Source organism: Cherax quadricarinatus, chromosome 27 (assembly GCF_038502225.1).
Source record: "Cherax quadricarinatus isolate ZL_2023a chromosome 27, ASM3850222v1, whole genome shotgun sequence".
Taxonomy (NCBI): domain Eukaryota; kingdom Metazoa; phylum Arthropoda; class Malacostraca; order Decapoda; family Parastacidae; genus Cherax; species Cherax quadricarinatus.
This window is the reverse complement of record NC_091318.1, coordinates 20345095-20370015: the sequence shown is the minus strand read 5'-3', so window position 1 is coordinate 20370015 and position 24921 is coordinate 20345095. Positions and strand designations below refer to the sequence as shown.

Genomic DNA, 24921 nt, shown 5'->3' with positions numbered 1-24921 from the left:
ATACTAACACAGTACATGGTGTATACTAATACAGTACATGGTGTATACTAACACAGTACATGGTGTATACTAACACAGTACATGGTGTATACTAACACAGTACATGGTGTATACTAACACAATACATGGTGTATACAAACACAGTGCATGGTGAATACTAACACAGTACATGGTGTATACTAACACAGTACATGGTGTATAATAACAGAGTACATGGTGTATACTAACATAGTACATGGTGTATACTAACACAATACATGGTGTATACAAACACAGTGCATGGTGTATACTAACACAGTACAAGGAGTATACTAACATAGTAAATGGTGTATTCTAACACAGTACATGGTGTATACTAACACAGTAAATGGTGTATACTAACACAGTTCATGGTGTATACTAACACAGTACAAGGTGTATACTAGCACAGCACATGGTGTATACTAACAAGTACATGGTGTATACTCACACAGTACATGGTGCATACTAACACAGTACATGGTGTATACTAGCACAGTACATGGTGTATACTAACACAGTACAAGGAGTATACTAACATAGTACATGGTGTATACTAACACAGTACAAGGAGTATTCTAACATAGTACATAGTGTATACTAACACAGTGCAAGGTGTATACCAACACAGTACATGGTGTATACTAACACAGTACAAGGTGTATACTAACACCCTAAAAGGTGTATACTAACACAGTACATGGTGTAATCTAACACAGTACATGGTGTATATTAACACAGTACATGGTGTATACTAACACAGTACATGGTGCATACTAACACAGTACAAGGTGCATACTAACACAGTACAAGGTGCATACTATCACAGAACAAGGTGTATACTAACACAGTATATGGCGCATACTAACACAGTACAAGGTGTATACTAAAACAGTTCATGGTGTATACTAACACAGTACAAGGTGCATACTAAAGCAGTATAAAGTGTGTACTAACACAGTACATGGTGTATACTAACACAGTACATGGTGTATACTAACACAGTTCAAGGTGTATAGTAACACAGTGCAAGGTGTATACTAACACAGTACATGGCGTATACTAACACAGTACAGGGTGTACTAACACACTACATGGCGTATACTAACACAGTACAGGGTGTATACTAACACAGTACATGGTGTATACTACCGCAGTACAAGGTGTGTAATAACACAATACGTGGTGTATACTAACACAGTACATGGTGTATACTAACACAGCACAAGGTGTATGCTAACACACTACATGGCGTATACTAACACAGTACAGGGTGTATACTAACACAGTACATGGTGTTTATTAGCACAGTACATGGTGTGTACTAACACAGTACATGGTGTATACTAACACAGTTCAAGGTGTATAGTAACACAGTGCAAGGTGTATACTAACACAGTACATGGCGTATCCTAACACAGTATAAGGTGTGTACTAACACAGTACATGGTGTATACTAACACAGTACAAGGTGTATACTAACACAGTAAATTGTGTATCCTACCACAGTACATGGTGTGTACTAACACAGTATGTTGTGTATACTAATACAGTATATGGTGTATACTAACACATTACAAGGTGTATGCTAACACAGTACATGGTGTATACTAACACAGTACAAGGTGTGTACTTACACAGTACATGATGTATACTAACACAGTACATGGTGTATAATAACACAGTACAAGGTGTATACTAACACAGTACATGGTGTATACTAACAGTACAACGTGTATACTAACACAGTACATGGTGGATACTAACACAGTATAAGGTGTATACTGACACAGTACATGGTGTATACTAACACAGTACACGGTGTATACTAATACTGTGCATGGTGTATACTAGCACAGTACATGGTGTGTACTAACACAGTACATGTTGTATACTAACACAGTACAAAGTGTATACTAACACAGTTCAAGGTGTATAGTAACACAGTGCAGAGTGTATACTAACACAGTTCAAGGTGTATACTAACACAGTACAAGGTGTATACTAACACAGTACAAGGTGTATACTAACACAGTACATGGTGTATACTAACATAGTACATGGTGTATACTAACACAGTACATGGTGTATAGTAACACACTACAGGTGTATACTAACACAGTACATGGTGCATTCTAACACAGTACAAGGTGTGTACTAACACAGTACAAGGTGTGTACTAACACAGTACAAGGCGTATACTAACAGAGTAAAAGGTGAATACTAACACAGTACATGGTGTATACTAACACAGTACAAGGTGTATACTAACACAGTAAATGCTGTATACTACCACAGTACATGGTGTGTACTAACACAGTACATAGTGTATACTAATATAGTACATGGTGTATACTAACACATTACAAGGTGTATGCTAACACAGTACATGGTGTATACTAACACAGTACAAGGTGTATACTAACACAGGACATGGTGTATACTAACACAGTGCATGGTGTGTACTAACACAGTGCAAGGTGTATACTAATACAGTACATGATGTATACTAACACAGTACTACGTGTATAGTAACACAGTACAAAGTATATACTAACACAGCACAAGGTGTATACTAACACAGTGCATGGAGTATACTAACACAGTACATGGTGTATACTAACACAGGGCATGGTGTATACTAACACAGTACATGATGTATACTAACACAGTATATGGTGTATACTAACACAGTACAAGGTGTATACTAACACAGTACATGGTGTATACTAACAGTACAAGGTGTATACTAACACAGTACATTATGTATACTAATTCAGTACATGGTGTATACTAACACAGTACATGGAGTATACTAACACAGAACATGGTGTATACTAACACAGTACATAGTGTATACTAACACAGTACGTGATGTATACTAACACAGTACATGATGTATACTAACACAGTACATGGTGTATACTAACACAGTACAAGGTGCATACTAACACAGTACATGGTGTATACTAACACAGTACAAGGTATATACTAACACAGTACATGGTGTATACTAACACATTACTTGGTGTATAGTAACACAGTACATGGTGGATACTAACACAGTACAATGTGTATACTAACACAGTACAAGGTGTATACTAACACAGTGCATGGCGTATACTAACACAGTACAAGGTGTATACTAACACAGCACAAGGTGGATACTAACACAGTACATGGTGTATACTAACACAGTACATGGCGTACACTAACACAGTACATGGTGTATACTAACACAGTACATGGTGTATACTAACACAGTACATGGTGTATACTAACACAGTACATGGTGTATACTAACACAGTACATGGTGTATACTAACACAGTACATGGTGTATACTAACACAGTACATGGTGTATACTAACACAGTACAATGTGTATACTAACACAATACATGGTGTATACTAACACTGTACATGATGTATACTAACACAGTACATGGTGTATACTAACACAGTTCATGGTGTATACTAACACAGTACATGGTGTATTCTAACACAGTACATTGTGTATACTAACACAATACATCGTGTATACTAACACAGTACATGGTGTATACTAACACAGTACATGGTGTATACTAACACAGTACATGGTGTATACTAACGCAGTACATGATGTTCAACTTGTCAGACACTGCAACACATGGCATCTTGGTACAGAACACACCTTGAACAAGTTTTTCAAGTGAGAAGTGTTGGATCTGAGAAGGACATAACCTCTCATTGGCTACATTCTCACTACTACTACTACTCTGCACCTCTTCTTCCGACAGTATTTAAGTCTCCGCACTGTCGCTTGATCTTCAGATAGTTCCTGACAATGGAACTGAAGTTCTCCAGGCTGAGGGACTGACAACCTCAAATTCTACGACTTCAAGGGTGATGGACTGATTACATCTTCTTCACATCTCTACTGTTCCTGCCTACTTTCTGTATTCAATTCAATTCAATTCAATTCAAAGTTTATTCTCTATAAGGATTACATTGCTGAGTTTACAGAGATTTGGTTATTGTGTGGTTTACATGTAGTAAAATAGTGATTACAGAGTGTACCACTAGAACGCTTAGCATGGCTAGGCATTTCGGGCAGACTTAGTTTTATTCTTAATTGTAAAATATTACAAATTATGAGGTAAGTTGGTATTATGGCTAAGTGACTAAATACTAGTTTGTGAGTTTAGCAATGTGAATGCTTTTGTTTTGGCACAGTACATAGTTTCAGTATTGGAGTATCACAGGATTCATTATTTTAAGATTGAGGTTAATATTTCTGTTTATGGTCAAATGAGTCAGTGAGTGTAAGTGTGAATCACCAGGTGGTATTCGTGTAGTTAGTTGACGGGGTGTATCAGGGAGATAAGATGTTTTCTAATGGTAGTTTTGAAGGTGATGAATGTGTCTGCAGTTCTAGAGTTCTCAGGTAGGGTATTCCAGATTTTAGGGCCTTTGACATACATTGAATTTTTGTAAAGGTTTAGTTGGACACGGGGAATGTCGTAGAGATGTTTGTGTCTGGTGTTATGCCTGTGGGTTCTGTCACAACTATCAAGAAAGCATTTTAGGTCAAGGTTGATATTAGAGTTTAAGGCCCTGTAGATGTATATTGCACAGTAGTAAGTGTGGATGTACTGAACTGGGAGTAAGTTTAGGTCTAAGAAGAGTGGGGGGGGGTGTTGCCAGGGATGGGATTTAGTGATTATTCTTACTGCAGCTTTTTGTTGGGTTATTATTGGCTTTAGGTGTGTTGCTGCAGTTGATCCCCAAGCACAAATAGCATAGGTGAGGTATGGATAAATAAGTGAGTGGTATAGTGTGAGAAGAGCATTTTGCGGCACGTAGTATCGTATCTTGGAGAGGATCCCAACCGTTTTGGATACTTTTTTGGTTATATGCTGGATGTGGGTGCTGAAATTCAGGTTGTTGTCAAGGTATAAACCTAGGAATTTGCCCCCATTATTTCTGGTAATTAGAGTGTTGTCAATCTTAATGTTAATTTGTGCATCTCCTGCTCTGCTACCAAACATAATATAGTAGGTTTTGTCAGTGTTAAGCGTAAGTTTATTGGCTGTCATCCAAGTCGATATTTTAATCAGCTCCTCATTCACAATGGTGTTGAGGGTGGCAAGATTAGGGTGAGAGATGACATAAGACGTGTCATCAGCAAAGAGAATGGGTTTCAGGTGTTGGGATACGTTTGGAAGGTCATTGATGTATATGAGGAAGAGCAGGGGACCAAGGACACTTCCTTGCGGAACTCCAGTATCAAGTGGCCGTGTTGCTGATGCTGTGTCTTTAATGGTGACGTACTGATACCTATTAGTAATGTAAGATTTGAAATAAGCAAGAGCATGGCCTCTTATACCGTAATGATCAAGTTTGTGGAGTAGGATGTCGTGGTCTACTGTGTCAAAAGCTTTTCTTAGATCAATAAAAATTCCTAGTGGATATTCCTTATTTTCCAATGCTGTGTAAAGCAGATCTAGCATTTTTATGATTGCATCATTAGTGCTTTTATTTTTCCTGAATCCAAATTGGCAGGGGTTGAGTATGTTTTGAGCCGTTATAAATGAATACAGTCTCCTGTGCACGAGTTTCTCAAAGATTTTGGATAACAATGGTAAGTTAGATATTGGCCTATAGTTGTTTAAGTCTGTAGGGTCACCACCTTTATGTATTGGTGTAACCCTTGCCATCTTGAGTAGTTTCGGGAAGGTGCTAGTCTCTAGTGACTTGTTAAAAAGTAATGAAATAGCATGCGAAAGGACATGGGCCGCTCGCTTGTACAGTAGTGGTGGGACATGAGACAGATTCCCCGAGTTATTTTTAAGTGACTTTATAATCTCAGTGACTTCCGTGGGCTCAGTTGGTGCAAGATAGAAGGAATTAGGGAAATTCCCATCTAGGTAGTCCCCGGCATGGGCATTGGTATGTGGGATTTTACTGGCGAGATTAGATCCTATGGTTGAGAAGAAGTCGTTTATCTTGTTAGCTGTGTCAGTGGGATGTAGTGGTGTTTCATTAGGTTTAGTTAGGACAATATTCTTGGTTTTTCTCAGTTTGTGGGTCCCTAGAATCTGAGAGAGTGTTTTCCAGGTTTTTTTTTATATCTCCTCTAGTGTCTGTGAATCTGCTGGAGTAGTATAGTTGTTTGGCTTTCTTTATTACTTTGGTGAGAGTTGATGAATAGTGTTTAAGAATATCTTTGTATATTAAGCCCTGTCTATATTGCTTTTCATATTGGTGTTTCTTGTCAATGGATTTCAGAATGGTGCTGGTTAGCCATGGGCAACCAAGCCGTTTGTTTGTGATCTGTTTTGTTTTTATAGGACAATGTTTGTTGTATAGTCTAAGTAATTTGTTAAGAAAAATGTCTGTCCAGTCATCAATACCATTGGCCTTGGAGAATTCTGTAGGCCAATCAACACTCTCTAGGTCAGCTGTGAACTTCCTTACTGAGGCCTCGTCATGGAGTCTAAATGAGACTTTGTTGTATTCAAGTGGTGGTTTACTAATGTTTGTCAGGAGGAAGGTAGGGTAGTGGTCTGTAGTGCTATTTGTGATTATCCCTGATTTAAGGGGGACTAGTATATTGGTCCATATGTGGTCTATTATGGTTGCACTTGTCTCAGTGAGCCTGGTTGGTTTAGTTATTGTTGGTATGAGAAGTGTGTTGTTCATATTGTTGATGAAATCAGTTACAGGCTGATCATCTAGTAAGCCAAGGTTGATGTTGAAGTCTCCAGCTAAGAGAAGGTGGTGCTTATTCATTTGTCTGTTTGTTATTAGTGACTTTAATTTCTCACTGAAATTTGGGATGTTTGTGTGAGGTATCCGGTAGATGGCACCGATTGTTATAGGCGTCTTAAGGTTTTTTACAGTAAAATTAGCAAAAATGTATTCCCCATATTCATCACTAAAGCAAATGGTGCTAAGACAAGATAATTGGTTAGAGTAATAGATTGCAATACCACCCCAACTTGGTTTGGTCTGCAGTTGTGAATTGCTGTGTATCCTGGTAGAGGGTAGATATCTATTATGTCCTGCTTAAGCCAGGTCTCAGTAAGAATAATGCAGGAGAAGGGTGTCTTTAGTGATTCAAGGAGTGCTAGGAGGTCATCATAGTGTTTGCTTAAGGACCTGATGTTGTAGTTAAGTACTGATAGACTTTTAGCATTGTTTAGGATAGTGGTGGCTTGTGATTGGGTGTCAGATTATGGAGGTTTAGATCAGGGTCAACGTGATCAATCATCTTCTAGGTTTAAATTATGGTTATTTATATCCTGAGTTGTGTGTTGAGTTCTAGTACTGATATCTGTAGTGGTAGGAAGTTTGGACAAGTATATAGCTAGAGTATTTTGGTCATGTAGGGTATAGTCACTACTACACATAATGAAGTTGATGTTGTCTATGTGTTGTGCTGGAATGAACTAAAGTACAACTAGGTATAAACTAGTAATATAAAAATACAAATTAAAAATAGAGCAAGACTCTCACTTGTAATTGCACTAAGGTCTAATAATGACTTTTGTGGAGTCTATGTTTTGAGCTAGAATGAGCTATAGTACGATAGGTTTAATCTAATAATATAAAAATACAAATTAAAAATAGCACTAGTCTCTCACTAGTAATTGCACTATGGTCTAATATAGTGAATTTGGTATTGACTATGTCTTGAGTTAGAATGAGCTATGGTACAACTGAATTTAATCTAATAATATAAAAATACAGATTAAAAATAGCACCAGTCTCTCACTAGTAATTGCACTATGGTCTAATATAGTGAATTTGGTATTGACTATGTATTGAGCTAGAAAGAGCTATAGTACAACTAGGTTTAGTCTAATAATATAAAAATACAAATTACAAATAGCACCAGTCTCTTACTAGTAATTGCACTATGGTCTAGTATAGTGAATTTGGTATTGACTATGTATTGAGCTAGAATGAGCTAGAGTAAAACTGTGATTAATCTAATAATATAATAAAGGAACAAGACTCTCAATTGTAATTGCACTAAGGTCTTATATAAGTTGTTTATAAGAATTAGAGTATAATTAGATTTAAATTGACAGGATAAAATACACAAATTAAGGTAGCAGAAGAATAATAAAAAAAATGATAAAAATAAAAATGGCAATGACTTGGTTATAATATGCTAGTAAGATGGTAGACAGGATAATATAAAAGTTGTAGTTGAAAATACTAGTTTAAAAAAGTATGGAATAAAAATGGTCAATAAAAGAAGTTTACAATAAGTTTGATCAATATAGTTTAAAGTAAAATTGGGCAATAATAGGGATTTAGAATAAAATTGGGCAATTGAGCATTTTTTTAAAGTGAGGTAGAATTATTGAAGACAAGTTATGGTTAGTTTATAATAAAATAAGATGGAACAGTGATGTGGTAAGTTGTAAAAAAGGAGATAGATTCTGTAGATATTAAACACAATTAAGACTATGAGGTAGAATGGTCGTTGAATACAACAATGACAATCAAAAGTAGTTGGGGTATTAGAATTTTAGGGGGGCACAAATTTATGACAATATAACACTAACTGTGGACTGTGGGTATTATCTGCACTTTACTCTGATTCTGTTAGTCCAGCCTCACTGAAGAAGCCTACTGTGTAGGCGAAACGTTTCGAAATAAAGTTGACTAACTGTTGCATATGTGTCTTACCTAACAACATGGTGTATGGAAGGTCAAGTTACCTGCACTGCTTGTGTTAACCTTAGATGACACCAGGGACCATCCTCACACTGTGCTGATCCTTCCTGGTTGATGACAACCTGCAAGGGATTGGCAAGACGGTATCTTGGACTGTCATGTATATTGATATCCAAATTAATATTTTTTTTCTTAGTCTTGATCCATACGTCCAGATAGTTTTGTCCTTCTGGCACTTTAATGTTGATTTCCTTGTCATTGTAAGACTTGCAAGGCGGACCACCTGTTGGTTAGTAAAGGAAGAGATGGAAAAGATTAGTAAGAATGTAAGTTTATTTACGTACTGACTCACGTAAGTACAATTACCATAAATAGGAAATGTGTAAATTACCAATGAAAACCCCTAAAAAAAGCCAAAGTGACTTATTACCTTTGCATGGTAAGGGAAATTAATAGTGATTTCGTTATTATAGAAAGCTGTGTACATCTGCAGTGTGCTGCTACCTTAATGTGTACATCTGCAGTGTGCTGCTACCTTACTGTGTGTACATCCGCAGTGTGCTGCTACCTTACTGTGTACATCTGCAGTGTGCTGCTACCTTACTGTGTACATCTGCAGTGTGCTGCTACCTTACTGTGTACATCTGCAGTGTGCTGCTACCTTACTCTGTGTACATCCGCAGTGTGCTGCTACCTTACTGTGTACATCTGCAGTGTGCTGCTACCTTACTGTGTACATCTGCAGTGTGCTACTACCTTACTCTGTGTATATCCGCAATGTGCTGCTACCTTACTGTGTACATCTGCAGTGTGCTGCTACCTTACTGTGTACATCTGCAGTGTGCTACTACCTTACTGTGTACATCTGCAGTGTGCTGCTACCTTACTGTGTACATCTGCAGTGTGCTGCTACCTTACTGTGTACATCTGAAGTGTGCTGCTACCTTACTGTGTACATCCGCAGTGTGCTGCTACCTTACTGTGTACATCTGCAGTGTGCTGCTACCTTACTGTGTACATCTGCAGTGTGCTGCTACCTTACTGTGTACATCTGAAGTGTGCTGCTACCTTACTGTGTACATCCGCAGTGTGCTGCTACCTTACTGTGTACATCTGCAGTGTGCTGCTACCTTACTGTGTATATCCGCAGTGTGCTGCTACCTTACTGTGTACATCCGCAGTGTGCTGCTACCTTACTGTGTACATCTGCAGTGTGCTGCTACCTTACTGTGTACATCTGAAGTGTGCTGCTACCTTACTGTGTACATCCGCAGTGTGCTGCTACCTTACTGTGTACATCTGCAGTGTGCTGCTACCTTACTGTGTACATCCGCAGTGTGCTGCTACCTTACTGTGTACATCCGCAGTGTGCTGCTACCTTACTGTGTACATCTGCAGTGTGCTGCTACCTTACTGTGTACATCTGCAGTGTGCTGCTACCTTACTCTGTGTATATCCGCAGTGTGCTGCTACCTTACTGTGTACATCTGCAGTGTGCTGCTACCTTACTGTGTACATCTGCAGTGTGCTACTACCTTACTGTGTACATCTGCAGTGTGCTGCTACCTTACTGTGTACATCTGCAGTGTGCTGCTACCTTACTGTGTACATCTGCAGTGTGCTGCTACCTTACTGTGTACATCTGCAGTGTGCTGCTACCTTACTGTGTACATCTGCAGTGTGCTACTACCTTACTGTGTACATCTGCAGTGTGCTGCTACCTTACTGTGTACATCTGCAGTGTGCTGCTACCTTACTCTGTGTATATCCGCAGTGTGCTGCTACCTTACTGTGTACATCTGCAGTGTGCTGCTACCTTACTGTGTACATCTGCAGTGTGCTACTACCTTACTCTGTGTATATCCGCAATGTGCTGCTACCTTACTGTGTACATCTGCAGTGTGCTACTACCTTACTCTGTGTATATCCGCAGTGTGCTGCTACCTTACTGTGTACATCTGCAGTGTGCTGCTACCTTACTGTGTACATCTGCAGTGTGTTGCTACCTTACCGTGTACATCTGCAGTGTGCTGCTACCTTACTGTGTACATCTGCAGTGTGTTGCTACCTTACCGTGTACATCTGCAGTGTGCTGCTACCTTACTGTGTACATCTGCAGTGTGTTGCTACCTTACCGTGTACATCTGCAGTGTGCTGCTACCTTACTGTGTACATCCGCAGTGTGCTGCTACCTTACTGTGTACATCTGCAGTGTGCTGCTACCTTACTGTGTACATCTGCAGTGTGTTGCTACCTTACCGTGTACATCTGCAGTGTGCTGCTACCTTACTGTGTACATCCGCAGTGTGCTGCTACCTTACTGTGTACATCTGCAGTGTGCTGCTACCTTATTCTGTGTATATCCGCAGTGTGCTGCTACCTTACTGTGTACATCCGCAGTGTGCTGCTACCTTACTGTGTACATCCGCAGTGTGCTACTACATTAATCTGTGTACATCCGCAGTGTGCTACTACCTTTCTTTGTGTACATCCGCAGTGTGCTGCTACCTTATTCTGTACATCCACAATGTGCTGCTACCTTACTCTGTGTACAACCGCAGTGTGCTGCTACCTTACTGTGTACATCCGCAGTGTGCTACTACCTTACTCTGTGTACATCCGCAGTGTGCTACTACCTTACTCTGTGTACATCCGCAGTGTGCTACTACCTTACTCTGTGTACATCCGCAGTGTGCTGCTACCTTATTGTGTACATCCGCAATGTGCTGCTGCATTACTGTGTACATCCGCAGTGTGCTGCTACATTACTGTGTACATCCGCAGTGTGCTGCTACCTTATTCTGTACATCCGCAATGTGCTGCTACATTACTGTGTACAACCGCAGTGTGCTGCTACCTTACTGTGTACATCCGCAGTGTGCTACTGTTACAAAAACGCGATTCTAAAAGTTTAGAGATCTCCAGTGAATACTAGAAAGGACTGCCCTTCTAGCATCCAGCCTGTTACTGGGTTTTCGTAACAAGTAGTCAGTATCCTTGTCCAATTATCCATTAGAATTCAGTATGATTCAATAGTGCTTCAGGATTACAACTGGTAGGCTACTAACTAGATAAAATAAAATTTAATAAATTTATTAAGTTGTCTAGGCATATATCAAATTAAATTAATCACAGTAATCAACAAAATAAGAATAATCACTTCTGTCGTATACAGTAGTATTGTGCTGAAAGCACATATAACATTTATAAGTCTTAAGTATCGTCTGGTACATTAACATTTAATAAGATATTAAAAATATGTACAAGTAAGTTTGTGTGTAAGTGTGTAAGTGCTCTAAGTAGTTCGCTATGTCTCACGACTCGACTAGACTTAAACAAGTGACTGACAGTCCTCACATTAACTAACTTCTTGACCAACTGGCAATCAGAACAGTCTGCTTAAACAATAAAAAGAATGCTAAGCCAAATAGCAATATAACAAGCAACTGCGACACAGAATCAGGAACAAGGAGATAATATAACGACACTAAGTAGGGACCATCTGCAGATCCTCCACAAAAGTCATAAAACTCCCATACTACTGAATCTAAGTTCAGCATATGAAAATCCCCGACTGTGATAATACACAGATACCAGTACAAGTTAGGTCAGAAGCTACAGCTCAGGACCTGAGTTGTTTAGAGTGTCTATGCGACACACAACCTCAGTACAACGTCGAAAATCACTAAGTCTATACAATGTTCTGTGAAGAGAGTTCTACAGAACTAACAAGAATAATGAGACAGACAATCTGTCCAACCACCAAGTGAGTCTAGACCAGACTGAATACTTCAGGCGAGGTGAGGACACCCCCCACCCTCGATCACGTGATAGCTCCGTGGACAGCTGCAGCTCAGAAACAGAAGCCGGCAGTCTAACGAGCCACAAGAGATAATTACAGTAGTTAGACAATCAAGACTTGAACTGAGCACATAATATGTTACATCCTACCTAACCAAAGGAAGCTAAGTCAAATAACAATATAAAGCAATACATTTACGATTTAGCTATTATCGCAAATACAAGCAATATAAAATTATATGAAAAGGTAATAATTATATATATATATATATACATATTAATCATTGCAACCCATTCAGGGGTTGCAACAGCTACTACCTTACTCTATGTACATCCGCAATGTGCTGCTACCTTACTCTGTGTACAACCGCAGTGTGCTGCTACCTTACTGTGTACATCCGCAGTGTGCTACTACCTTACTCTTTGTACATCCGCAGTGTGCTACTACCTTACTCTTTGTACATCCGCAGTGTGCTACTTCCTTACTCTGTGTACATCCGCAGTGTGCTGCTACCTTACTCTTTGTACATCCGCAGTGTGCTACTACCTTACTCTTTGTACATCCGCAGTGTGCTACTACCTTACTCTTTGTACATCCGCAGTGTGCTACTACCTTACTCTTTGTACATCCGCAGTGTGCTACTACCTTACTCTGTGTACATCCGCAGTGTGCTGCTACCTTACTCTGTGTACATCCGCAGTGTGCTGCTACCTTACTCTCTTCCAGGAGTGAGCAGCCTTTCTCATTCCATGCGCCATTTTTTCCAGGCTGTAGTTCAGGTGCGCCAAACGACGCTTTTACCCTCATTCACTTCTTGAAAAATATGTTAATATGGACATATCTAGGATTTTTCCTTATAAAAATTTAATGTAAAGACAAGTTAAACATTACTTTAATAAGACTTGCGAGTGTGCTTTGATTACGTCAAGCTTCGTAATATTTGTAGTTAAATTAGTTACGGAGAGCAGCAGAGAATTCTTCAAATTTGAATCAGTAAGTTGCGACTTCAGCTTGTTTTTAATAAATTTCATGAATGAAAATGCTTGTTTGCATCTGTAGGGGGTATAATGCGCCACTTTAATCATGCAATGCCCACACTTTTAGCGCATGCGCCAGAGGTTGGCCATCCCTGATCTATACGATTATTTTATGGGAACAAAAGCTAGCCAATTTTAGCTTTTATATTACATCACACAACTTACGTGCGTCAGGCAGTGAAGTACATAGACCTCTACCTAATTATCATCATATTTTTTGCACATCACTTTGTTCTTTGTCAGTGGCTTGGTATGTATCAGTTGCAGCTCAAGCATGGGCTGCAATTGATAGCTACTGTCTTGCCTCAGAGAATTTTCCCTCCTATCTGCTGCTGTCTTGCAACATTGCATAGCTCCTGACGATGCACGAGAGTACGAAAGATCTAGAGCTAAAGCTTTCCATCCCCATGTGGCTTGTTCTGCATTGTTAAGCTCGCATGCTTGCGACTTTAAGATAATAAGAAAGAAGGAACACTGCAACAGGCCTACTGACCCATGCGTAGCAGATCCATGTCCCCCCCCGGATAAGCCCAATAACCCCCCCCCCAGTCTGGTCACCTCTACTCAAGGAAGGAGCACGGCACCAGACCCAGCAGCACAAGCTAGTCAGGTCCAACTCACACTCATGTATTTATCTAACCTATTTTTAAAACTACACAACGTTTTAGCCTCAATAACTGTACTCGAGAGTTTGTTCCATTCATCCACAACTCTATTACCAAACCAGTGTTTTCCTATATCCTTCCTGAATCTGAATTTTTCCAACTTGAAACCATTGCTGCGAGTCCTGTCTTGGCTGGAAATTTTCAGCACGCTATTTACATCCCCTTTATTTATTCCTGTTTTCCATTCATACACCTCGATCATATCTCCCCTAATTCTGCGCCTTTCGAGAGAGTGCAGATTCAGGGCCCTCAGTCTATCCTCATAGGGAAGATTTCTGATATATGGGATCATCTTTGTCATCCTCCTCTGTACGTTTTCCAGAGCATTTATATCCATTCTGTAATACGGTGACCAGAACTGAGCAGCATAGTCTAAATGAGACCTAACCAAGGATATATAGAGTTGAAGAACAACCTGAGGACTTCTGTTATTTATACTTCTAGATATGAAGCCAAGAATTCTGTTAGCTTTATTGCGAACACTAATGCACTGTTGTCTTGGTTTTAGATTACTGCTAACCAGAACTCCTAAATCCTTTTCGCAATCAGTAGTATTAAGATCTACATTATTTAGTTTATATGTCGCATGGTTATTTTCCTGTCCAACATTTAGAACTTTGCATTTGTCTATATTAAACTGCATCTGCCACTTCTCCGACCATTGCATCAGTCTATTCAAATCATCTTGGAGTGCTCTAGTGTCCTCATTAGAATGAATTGGACGGTCTGTTTTGGTGTCATCAGCAAATTTGCTTATGTCGCTATTTATTCCCTCATCTATGTCGTTTATGTAAATTGTGAACAACAACGGGCTCAACACTGACCCCTGAGGAACACCGCTTGTGACGTGCCCCCATTCTGATTTCTCCCCATTTATGCAAACTCTCTGCTGCCTATTTGTCAGCCATGCCTCTATCCAGGAAAAATTTCTCCTCCTATTCCGTGTGCCTTAAGTTTCCTCAATAATCTCTGATGTGGAACTCTATCGAAAGCGTTACTGAAGTCCATATACACAATATCATATTAATTACCATGATGTACCTCCTCAAACACCTTAATGAAAAATGTTAGTAAATTCGTAAGACAGGAACGCCCTTTTGTAAAACCGTGTTGAGGTTCATTAATCAATCTGTGTCTGTCAAGATGGCTACGAATTGCTTCTGCAATTATTGATTCCATTAATTTTCCCACTATGGAGGTAAAGCTTATTGGTCTATAGTTTGAAGCCAAGGACCTGTCACCTGCCTTGTAAATAGGTATTACATTTGCCATTTTCCACATATCTGGCACTATGCCAATTTGTAGTGATATGTTAAAAAGATTAGCCAAAGGCATGCTAAGTTCCTCTTTACATTCCTTTAACACCCTTGCAAACAGTTCATCAGGGCCTGGAGATTTGTTAGGTTTTAGTTTCTCTATTTGTCTGAGGACCATCTCACTAGTTACCGCAATTGTGCATAGTTTATTATGGTCCTGTTCTACATAATCTATTATTTCAGGAATATCGCTAGTATTTTCCTGGGTGTAAACCGAGAGAAAGTAGGTATTGAGAATTTCACACATATCCTTATCACTGTCAGTGATCTGACCAGAGTTACTCTTAAGTGGGGCAATCTTGTCCCTAATCTTACTTCTGTATACCTGAAAGAATCCTTTTGGGTTAGTCTTTGAATCCCTTGCGACCTTAGCCTCATAATCACTTTTTGCTTTTCTTATTCCTTTTTTTATTTCTTTCCTTAATTGAATATATTGATTTCTTAACTGCCCATCCCCTCTTTTTATACGCCTATATATGTCTCCCTTTTGACCAATGAGATGCTTTAATCTATTGTTCATCCATTTGGGATCATTTTTGTTACATCTAATTTCCCTACTTGGAACAAAAGTTGTCTGGGCAACTAGAACTATGCTTTGAAAAACGTCATATTGGCAACCAAGATCACCTACCTGACCCATAGTCAGGACATCCCAATTTAGCCCACCCAGGTAATTTTTCAGTCCCATGAAGTCGGCCATGCGAAAATCTGATTTGATTGCATTTATCTGGGTAAGTCCATGATGTATTGAAACTAAGTGATTTGTGATCACTTTCCCCAAGCTCATCATTAACCTCAAGATTATTAATTAGTGAATCTTTGTTGGCAAGAACCAAGTCAAGCAGATTGTTTCCTCTAGTTGGTTCTGTCACAAATTGTTCTAAAAAGCAATCCTGAACCGTATCAAGAAAGCCACTAGACTCAAGATTTCCTGTCATATTGTTACAATTAATTTGTCTAAAGTTAAAATCTCCCATTATCACAACATTTTCATATCTAGATGCCTTATGAATTTCGTCCCATAACAGCTGACTGCACTCTCTATCAAGGTTTGGGGGCCTATAAATCACACCCACAATTAATTTGTCACAACCCTCGAGAAACTGTAGCCAAACAGATTCTGTGTTCTATGTTTCTAATCTTATATCATGTCTAAGACAACAATTTAAATTATCTCTGACATACATCGCCACTCCACCACCCTTCCTGTTGACCCTATCAGTGTGGAATAGTTTATAACCCTGTATGTTGCATTCAGAAGGCATTTCTTTATCTTTCAGGTTGAACCAGGTCTCTGTTATACCAATAATATCTATATTACCTACACTTGCAAATAATCTTAGCTCATCTATCTTATTTCTTAGATTCCTACTGTTTGTATAGTAAACCTTAAGTGAGCGAGTCACTCGCTGCTCTCTGTTGTCTCCCTTTGTTTGTTGATCAGTTGAGTTGCTATTACTAGAAACTTTATTTTGAATATTGTCTTTAATATTGTCTTTAATATTGTCTTTAATATTGACTTTGATGCTCTTTTTCCTGTATACACCTCCACACGTGTTCTTGTGTACACCTCCACACGTGTTCTTGTGTACACCTCCACACCTGTTCTTGTGTACACCTCCACACGTGTTCTTGTGTACACCTCCACACCTGTTCTTGTGTACACCTCCACACCTGTTCTTGTGTACACCTCCACACCTGTTCTTGTGTACACCTCCACACCTGTTCTTGTGTACACCTCCACACGTGTTCTTGTGTACACCTCCACACCTGTTCTTGTGTACACCTCCACACCTGTTCTTGTGAACACCTCCACACTTGCTCTTGTGAACACCTCCACACTTGCTCTTGTGAACACCTCCACACCTGTTCTTGTGAACACCTCCACACTTGCTCTTGTGAATACCTCCACACCTGTGCTTGTGAACACCTCCACACCTGTTCTTGTGAACACCTCCACACCTGTTCTTGTGAACACCTCCACACCTGTTCTTGTGAACACCTCCACACTTGCTCTTGTGAATACCTCCACACCTGTTCTTGTGAACACCTCCACACTTGCTCTTGTGTACACCTCCACACCTGTTCTTGTGTACACCTCCACACCTGTTCTTGTGAACAACTCCACACTTGCTCTTGTGAATACCTCCACACCTGTTCTTGTGTACACCTTCACACCTGTTCTTGTGTACACCTCCACACCTGTTCTTGTGAACACCTCCACACTTGCTCTTGTGAACGCCTCCACACCTGTTCTTGTGAACACCTCCTCACCTGTTCTTGTGAACACCTCCACACCTGTTCTTGTGTACACCTCCACACCTGTTCTTGTGTACACCTCCACACCTGTTCTTGTGAACACCTCAACACTTGCTCTTGTGAACACCTCCACACCTGTTCTTGTGTACACCTCCACACCTGTTCTTGTGAACACCTCCACACTTGCTCTTGTGAACACCTCCACACCTGTTCTTGTGGACACCTCCACACCTGTTCTTGTGTACACCTCCACACCTGTTCTTGTGAACACCTCCACACTTGCTCTTGTGAACACCTCCACACCTGTTCTTGTGTACACCTCCACACCTGTTCTTGTGAACACCTCCGCACTTGCTCTTGTGAACACCTCCACACCTGTTCTTGTGTACACCTCCACACCTGTTCTTGTGAACACCTCCACACTTGCTCTTGTGAACACCTCCACACCTGTTCTTGTGTACACCTCCACACCTGTTCTTGTGAACACCTCCACACTTGCTCTTGTGAACACCTCCACACCTGTTCTTGTGTACACCTCCACACCTGTTCTTGTGTACACCTCCACACCTGTTCTTGTGAACACCTCCACACTTGCTCTTGTGAATACCTCCACACCTGTTCTTGTGTACACCTTCACACCTGTTCTTGTGTACACCTCCACACTTGCTCTTGTGAACACCTCCACACTTGCTCTTGTGAACACCTGCACACCTGTTCTTGTGTACACCTCCACACCTGTTCTTGTGTACACTTCCACACTTGTTCTTGTGTACACTTCCACACTTGTTCTTGTGTACACCTCCACACCTGTTCTTGTGTACACTTCCACACTTGTTCTTGTGTACACTTCCACACTTGTTCTTGTGTACACCTCCACACCTGTTCTTGTGTACACTTCCACACTTGTTCTTGTGTACACCTCCACACCTGTTCTTGTGTACACCTCCACACCTGTTCTTGTGTACACTTCCACACTTGTTCTTGTGTACACTTCCACACCTGTTCTTGTGTACACCTCCACACCTGTTCTTGTGTACACCCTCACACCTGTTTTTGTGAACACCTCCACACTTGTTCTTGTGAACACATCCACACCTGTTCTTGTGTACACCTCCACATTTCTTCTTGTGTACACCTCCACACCTGTTCTTATGTACACCTCCACACTTGTTCTTGTGAACACATCCACACCTGTTCTTGTGTACACCTCCACACTTGTTCTTGTGAACACATCCACACCTGTTCTTGTGTACACCTCCACATTTGTTCTTGTGTACACCACACCTGTTCTTGTGTACACTCGTTCTCACCTTCATATATCCCTCACATGTACTCTTGGAGGAGGAAGGAGTATATTCCACAAGCAGTGGAAACTTGAAAATATACATAACAAAATAAACAGTGCAGAGAGAACACCGCAAGCACATCTCTCCTTCAGTGACTGTAAACAGGTGATCACGAACAGGAATTTACTCAGAATGCATTCACAAATAGGTAATCCCACGTAAGTAATCACAAAAAGGCAATTAAGAATAGGCAATTATAGCTGCTGAGCAATAAAAGGGTAATGTAATAAGATAATCACAAATGGGAAACTACTATAGAGAAATATTTACGAAGAGAAATGATCATTTATTGATAATCACAGCGAGAATATATGAGAGAAAATATACACCATAAACACCATCACTCACCCTCTTTGCACACTTTAATGGTCGATGCTGCTACCACCATCACCACCACAACCACCAGGCTGATGGTCGCTTTCATTGCTCTCTTTGTCACTGGTTCTGGTGATTCCTTGTCGCTGGCACTAGTTCTGGCACTCCTTCTCACACCAGTCTTGACTCTCGTCCTAGTACTGGCCCTAGCACTGGTAAGTACGTTGGTAATGTCATACAGTTTTAGCATCAATATTATCCCCGTCCCAAACTCGACTCAAGTATGACACTACTGGGAGTGCCAGTCGTAGAAAGACACTCCTTTCCTATTCTCGACCGAATGCCACTTCTGCCTCTCCACACTGACGGAAGTGGCACCACACGTGGCGTGGGTGACGCCCCACGATGGCATAAATGGCAGTACTCTACCACACTAAAAGTTAAGACTGAAGCAACATTCTACACACACGAAACGTCAAGACTTGATTAGCACTCTCCCACACGAAACGTCAAGACTTAAACACGCTAGTGTTGGTTTGAAGGTGGGAAGGAGAATAGAAAATCGTTAACACTGTGAGGGTAAGCAGTTTTTGTTTTTTTGTTTTTTGTTTTTTATTCGCCGGTAGGCAGTGTATCGCAGCTGTGGTGAGCAAGACGCCACACCGGATGACCTACCGACAAAACCTCACTTATAAGAAAACGAATTATTTTTCCCTTATCTGTTTTAAAAGGCGAGAACTGAATGTCAACCCATTTCCTGTGTGTGTGTGTGTGTGTGTGTGTGTGTGTGTGTGTGTGTGTGTGTGTGTGTGTGTGTGTGTGTGTGTGTGTGTGTGTGTGTGTGTGTGTGTGTGTGTGTGTGTGTGTGTGTGTGTGTGTGTGTGTGTGTGTGTGTGTGTGTATGTGTGTATGTACTCACCTAGTTGAGGTTGCGGGGGTCGAGTGTATGTGTGTGTGTGTGTGTGTGTGTACTCACCTAATTGTACTCACCTAATTGTGGTTGCAGGGGTCGAGACTCAGCTCCTGGCCCCGCCTCTTCACTGATCGCTACTGGGTCCTCTCTCTCTCTGCTTCCTGAGCTTTGTCATACCTCTTCTTAAAACTATGTATGGTTCCTGCCTCCACTACTTCACTTGCTAGGCTATTCCACTTGCTGACAACTCTATGACTGAAGAAATACTTCCTAACGTCCCTGTGACTCGTCTGAGTCTTCAGCTTCCAGTTGTGACCCCTTGTCCCTGTGTCCCCTCTCTGGAACATCCTATCTCTGTCCACCTTGTCTATTCCCCGCAGTATCTTGTATGTCGTTATCATGTCTCCCCTGATCCTTCTGTCCTCCAGTGTCGTCAGTCCGATTTCCCTTAACCTTTCCTCGTACGACATTCCCTTGAGCTCTGGGACTAGCCTTGTTGCAAACCTTTGTACTTTCTCTAACTTCTTGAGGTGCTTGACCAGGTGTGGGTTCCAGACTGGTGCTGCATACTCCAGTATGGGCCTAACATACACATTGTACAGTGTCTTGAACGATTCCTTATTAAGGTATCGGAACGCTATTCTCAGGTTTCCCAGGCGCCCGTATGCTGCAGCAGTTATTGGTTGATGTGTGCCTCCGGTGATGTGCTCGGTGTTATGGTCACCCCAAGGTCTTTCTCCCTGAGTGAGGTCTGTAGTCTTTGTCCACCTAGCCTATACTCTGTCTGCAGTCTTCTTTGCCCCTCCCCAATCTTCATGACTTTGCATTTGGCTGGATTGAATTCGAGAAGCCAGTTACTGGATCACATGTCCAGCCTGTCCAGGTCTCTTTGCAGTCCTGCCTCATCCTCGTCCGATTTAATTCTTCTCATCAACTTCACGTCATCTGCGAACAGGGACACTTCAGAGTCTATTCCTTCCATCATGTCGTTCACATATATCAAAAATAGCACTGGTCCTAGAACTGACCCCTGTGGGACCCCGCTCGTAACAGGCGCCCACTGTGATACCTCTTCACGTACCATGACTTGTTGCTGCCTCCCTGTCAGGTATTCCCTTATCCATTGCAGTGCCCTCCCTTTTACATGCGCCTGATCCTCCAGCTTCTGCACTAATCTCTTGTGGGGAACTGTGTCAAAGGCCTTCCTGCAGTCTAGGAAAACGCAATCTACCCACCCCTCTCTCTCGTGTCTTACTTCTGTTACCTTGTCATAAAACTCCAGGAGGTTTGTGATACAGGATTTGCCTTCCAAGAACCCATGCTGGTTTTCATATATAATCTTGTTCCTTTCCAGGTGTTCGACCACTCTCCTCCTGATAATCTTCTCCATGACTTTGCACACAATACATGTCAGAGACACAGGTCTGTAGTTTAGTGCCTCGTTTCTGTTTCCTTTCTTAAATATGGGGACTACATTAGCTGTCTTCCATTTCTCAGGTAGTTGCCCAGTTTCAAGGGATGTGTTGAAGATTGTGGTTAGAGGCACGCACAACATCTCTGCTCCTTCTCTAAGGACCCATGGGGAGATATTGTCCGGTCCCATTGCCTTTGAGGTGTCAAGGTCACTTAAGAGCTTCTTCATCTCCTCAGTTGTTCGTATGTCATCCAACACTTGTTGGTATATTCCCTCTTGATGTTCCCTTCTGTGCTGTCTTCCCACAGCCCTTCCTGTTTCTACTGTAAAAACTTCCTTAAATCTCCTGTTCAGCTCCTCACATACGTCCTGATCATTTCTTGTGAGTTCTCCACCTTCTGTCCTTAATCTGATCACCTGGTCTTTGACAGTTGTCTTCCTCCTGATGTGGCTATACAACAGTTTCGGGTCAGTCTTGATTCTCGATGCTATGTAATTTTCATACTGTGTATGTGTGTGTGTGTGTGTGTGTGTGTGTGTGTGTGTGTGTGTTTGTGTGTGTGTGTGTGTGTGTGTATGTGTGTGTGTGTGTGTGTGTGTGTGTGTGTGTGTGTGTGTGTGTGTGTGTGTGTGTGTGTGTATGTGTGTGTGTGTATGTATGTGTGTGTGTATGTATGTGTGTGTGTGTGTATGTATGTGTGTGTGTATGTATGTGTGTGTGTGTGTATGTATATGTGTGTGTGTGTGTGTGTGTACTGGACATGACAAAAGCTACGAGACCCAACAAACTATCTTCATGGATGCTGACAGAAGAGCTGCAAAAATTTACAAGACACGAGAAAGAATTTGCGAAAAAGAAGACAAACGAGGGGCAGTAAATCACAGGCATCTTTAACAAATACTGTCAAATTACAGAAAATAATCAGGAAATGTTTGAGGAGAAATTGTCACAGAAAATCAACTAGGGATAAGGGATAACAGTACAACGGAAAGTAGACACAACGCATTTTCTTAGACTGCAGGAAAGCCCTCGGCAGAAGGCCCCACCAGTCTACCACAGAATATGGAAGTGCATGCTAAAGTGACAAGAAAAACTTGAGAGCCTCGGGAAATGTCTGAAAGATGGAATACAGAGTGTTGGTCAGGTAACAAGTTTCAGATTAAGCGAGAGTGACAGAGTCTTGTGCCACACGGACCACTGATTACAAGATGCAAGAGACGTCTACACGTCAGTGATTGTTAGTGATACGCAACAAACGAGAATGTGAAAGATAAGAAAACCTGCAAAATAATTTGCAACAAGTATCTGTTGAAGTTTACCAGTAGTACAGCCATGAAACATGGACCTGTGGGGAGAAGACCGGGTAAAGAGTACCGTTACTGATGTGGGGAGGAGGGGTCACAGGTGTTGAGTGACAACCCAACGACTAGTTCTTCACAGAGTCTATAGCCTTGAATAGTCTGTCCAGATGATAGGAACGCAGGTTCTTCACCACTGCAAAGATGAGGGGTAGTTACCTGCGGCTGACTCCAATTAATCAGGTAGGTAGATCAAAAAGTGACGTCCCAGGACTTGTTTACAGTCCGTCTCCTTCAATACGTTTCTTTAGTTGCCAGATGACCCGAGCTGTCATTCCAAGCTAAAAGTTTACCCACTGCTTAAGAAATCACTCTCCAAGATAAGTACAATATTTAAAAGAAATGGTGATTTTCTAAAAGCATAACATGGAACTCGAGACTGAAAGGACTGAGTTTATTATTCGTCAAAAGTGAAGCTTTCAACCAATATATCCACTAGAACAGGAGCAGAGGCTTTTACTTACAGTTGTGCTGGGAGCTGTGAGTCAAGTGATTACTGTTTGGCCGGAGCCCCACACGTCACCTTTCCGGGTGGAAAAAAAATGTGCGGATAGCGGGACCTAGACACTGACCCTACCCTAACAAGCAGACTGCCAATCAAACTATCGTCACCATATACTCGCTCGCTACTCCTTTCTGTTGAACTTTTCCCTCACATCCACGTACGTTAGATTAATCACATAGCACACATCAGCTTCTTGAAACCCACGTCTAACAAGGTATAAAAAAAATATCTAGAAAATCCCTCGGTATACGACAAGACTACTCCTGTAATTTTGGAAATGGACCATAAATAAAAAGGTTAAAAGCATTAGGTTTTGAACCCAACAAGAGTGAGTTGTCAGGGAAGATGCGATGCCTCTATGTAAAATAATTACTGTCGTATCCAGGGTAGACATGGCGAGAGATGAGAGTCGACAACAAGTGACACAAATACCAAGTAAGAAGTGCGACAACGATACTATGAAAGTCTTCTTTATTATAAAAGTATTGAGTGGAACCACTTGGATGAAGAAGCAGTAGAACCAAACCACGGGACGGGTGGAGTTTGAATGGCAAGTGAGCCCTAAAGTTGACAGGTCAGTGCGTTAACCACTGGGCCAACTGATCTGTGAGTTTAAGAACTCACTCTCCAGGGGTTCAGACTCGACTTCCTCTTCCGTGATTTTGTTTGCACTCTCCTGAGTCAGTAGAAGCAAAGTTTTGTTCGAGTCTCGATACCGGATAAGATATGTTACACAGACAGGAAGTGTTGACAGTTAACTAGAATTTTGAGAAATAGATGAAGGAAAAGTCTTTTGCAGTTTAGATAACATCGTACCGACCTACCATGTCCTTATTATTATTATTATTATTATTATTATTATTAGTAGTAGTAGTAGTAGTAGTAGTAGTAGTTATTATTGTTGTTGATGATGTAGTAGTAGTAGTAGTAATAGTAGTAGTAGTAGTAGTAGTAGTAGTAGTAATATCTTACTGAGGAAGCGTTAAGACCACTGACGATAACACAGAGCCTGGTTAAAGAGAGATAATCACATTTTATCCATTGATAGAGAAGTTCCAGCTGCTGACAGTAAGAGCCTTCAAGGTATCCTCCCATCTAAGAGCATAGTAACACCTACGTCAGAGTAGTGACACGTGCATTAGTGACCGAGGATGCCTAGGCGGGGCTCACTGGAGAACAGGATACAAGTGAATGTGTCACTGACTTGCACAGTATCTAAATGATTATAGTCTTCACACAGCTTCGCTAGGAGTACCAACGCGAGTATCGTCTCCGGAACACATAAGGCAGGACAAGTG

At 41.0% G+C, this 24921-nt stretch overlaps 1 protein-coding gene across 1 annotated transcript in view; it reads right to left on the bottom strand.

Moving 5' to 3' along the window:
- The window catches only part of LOC128691174 (uncharacterized), a 34838-nt gene extending 14877 nt beyond the window's left edge, over positions 1-19961 (bottom strand). The window contains exons 1-2 of the mRNA XM_053780020.2: positions 19466-19961; positions 8737-8975 (exon numbers count right to left, since the gene is read on the bottom strand). Coding sequence (XP_053635995.2) covers positions 8737-8975; positions 19466-19682 — 456 coding nt within the window. The 5' untranslated portion in view covers positions 19683-19961. The remainder of the gene's footprint in view (positions 1-8736; positions 8976-19465) is intronic.
- Positions 19962-24921: the final 4960 nt, after the last annotated feature.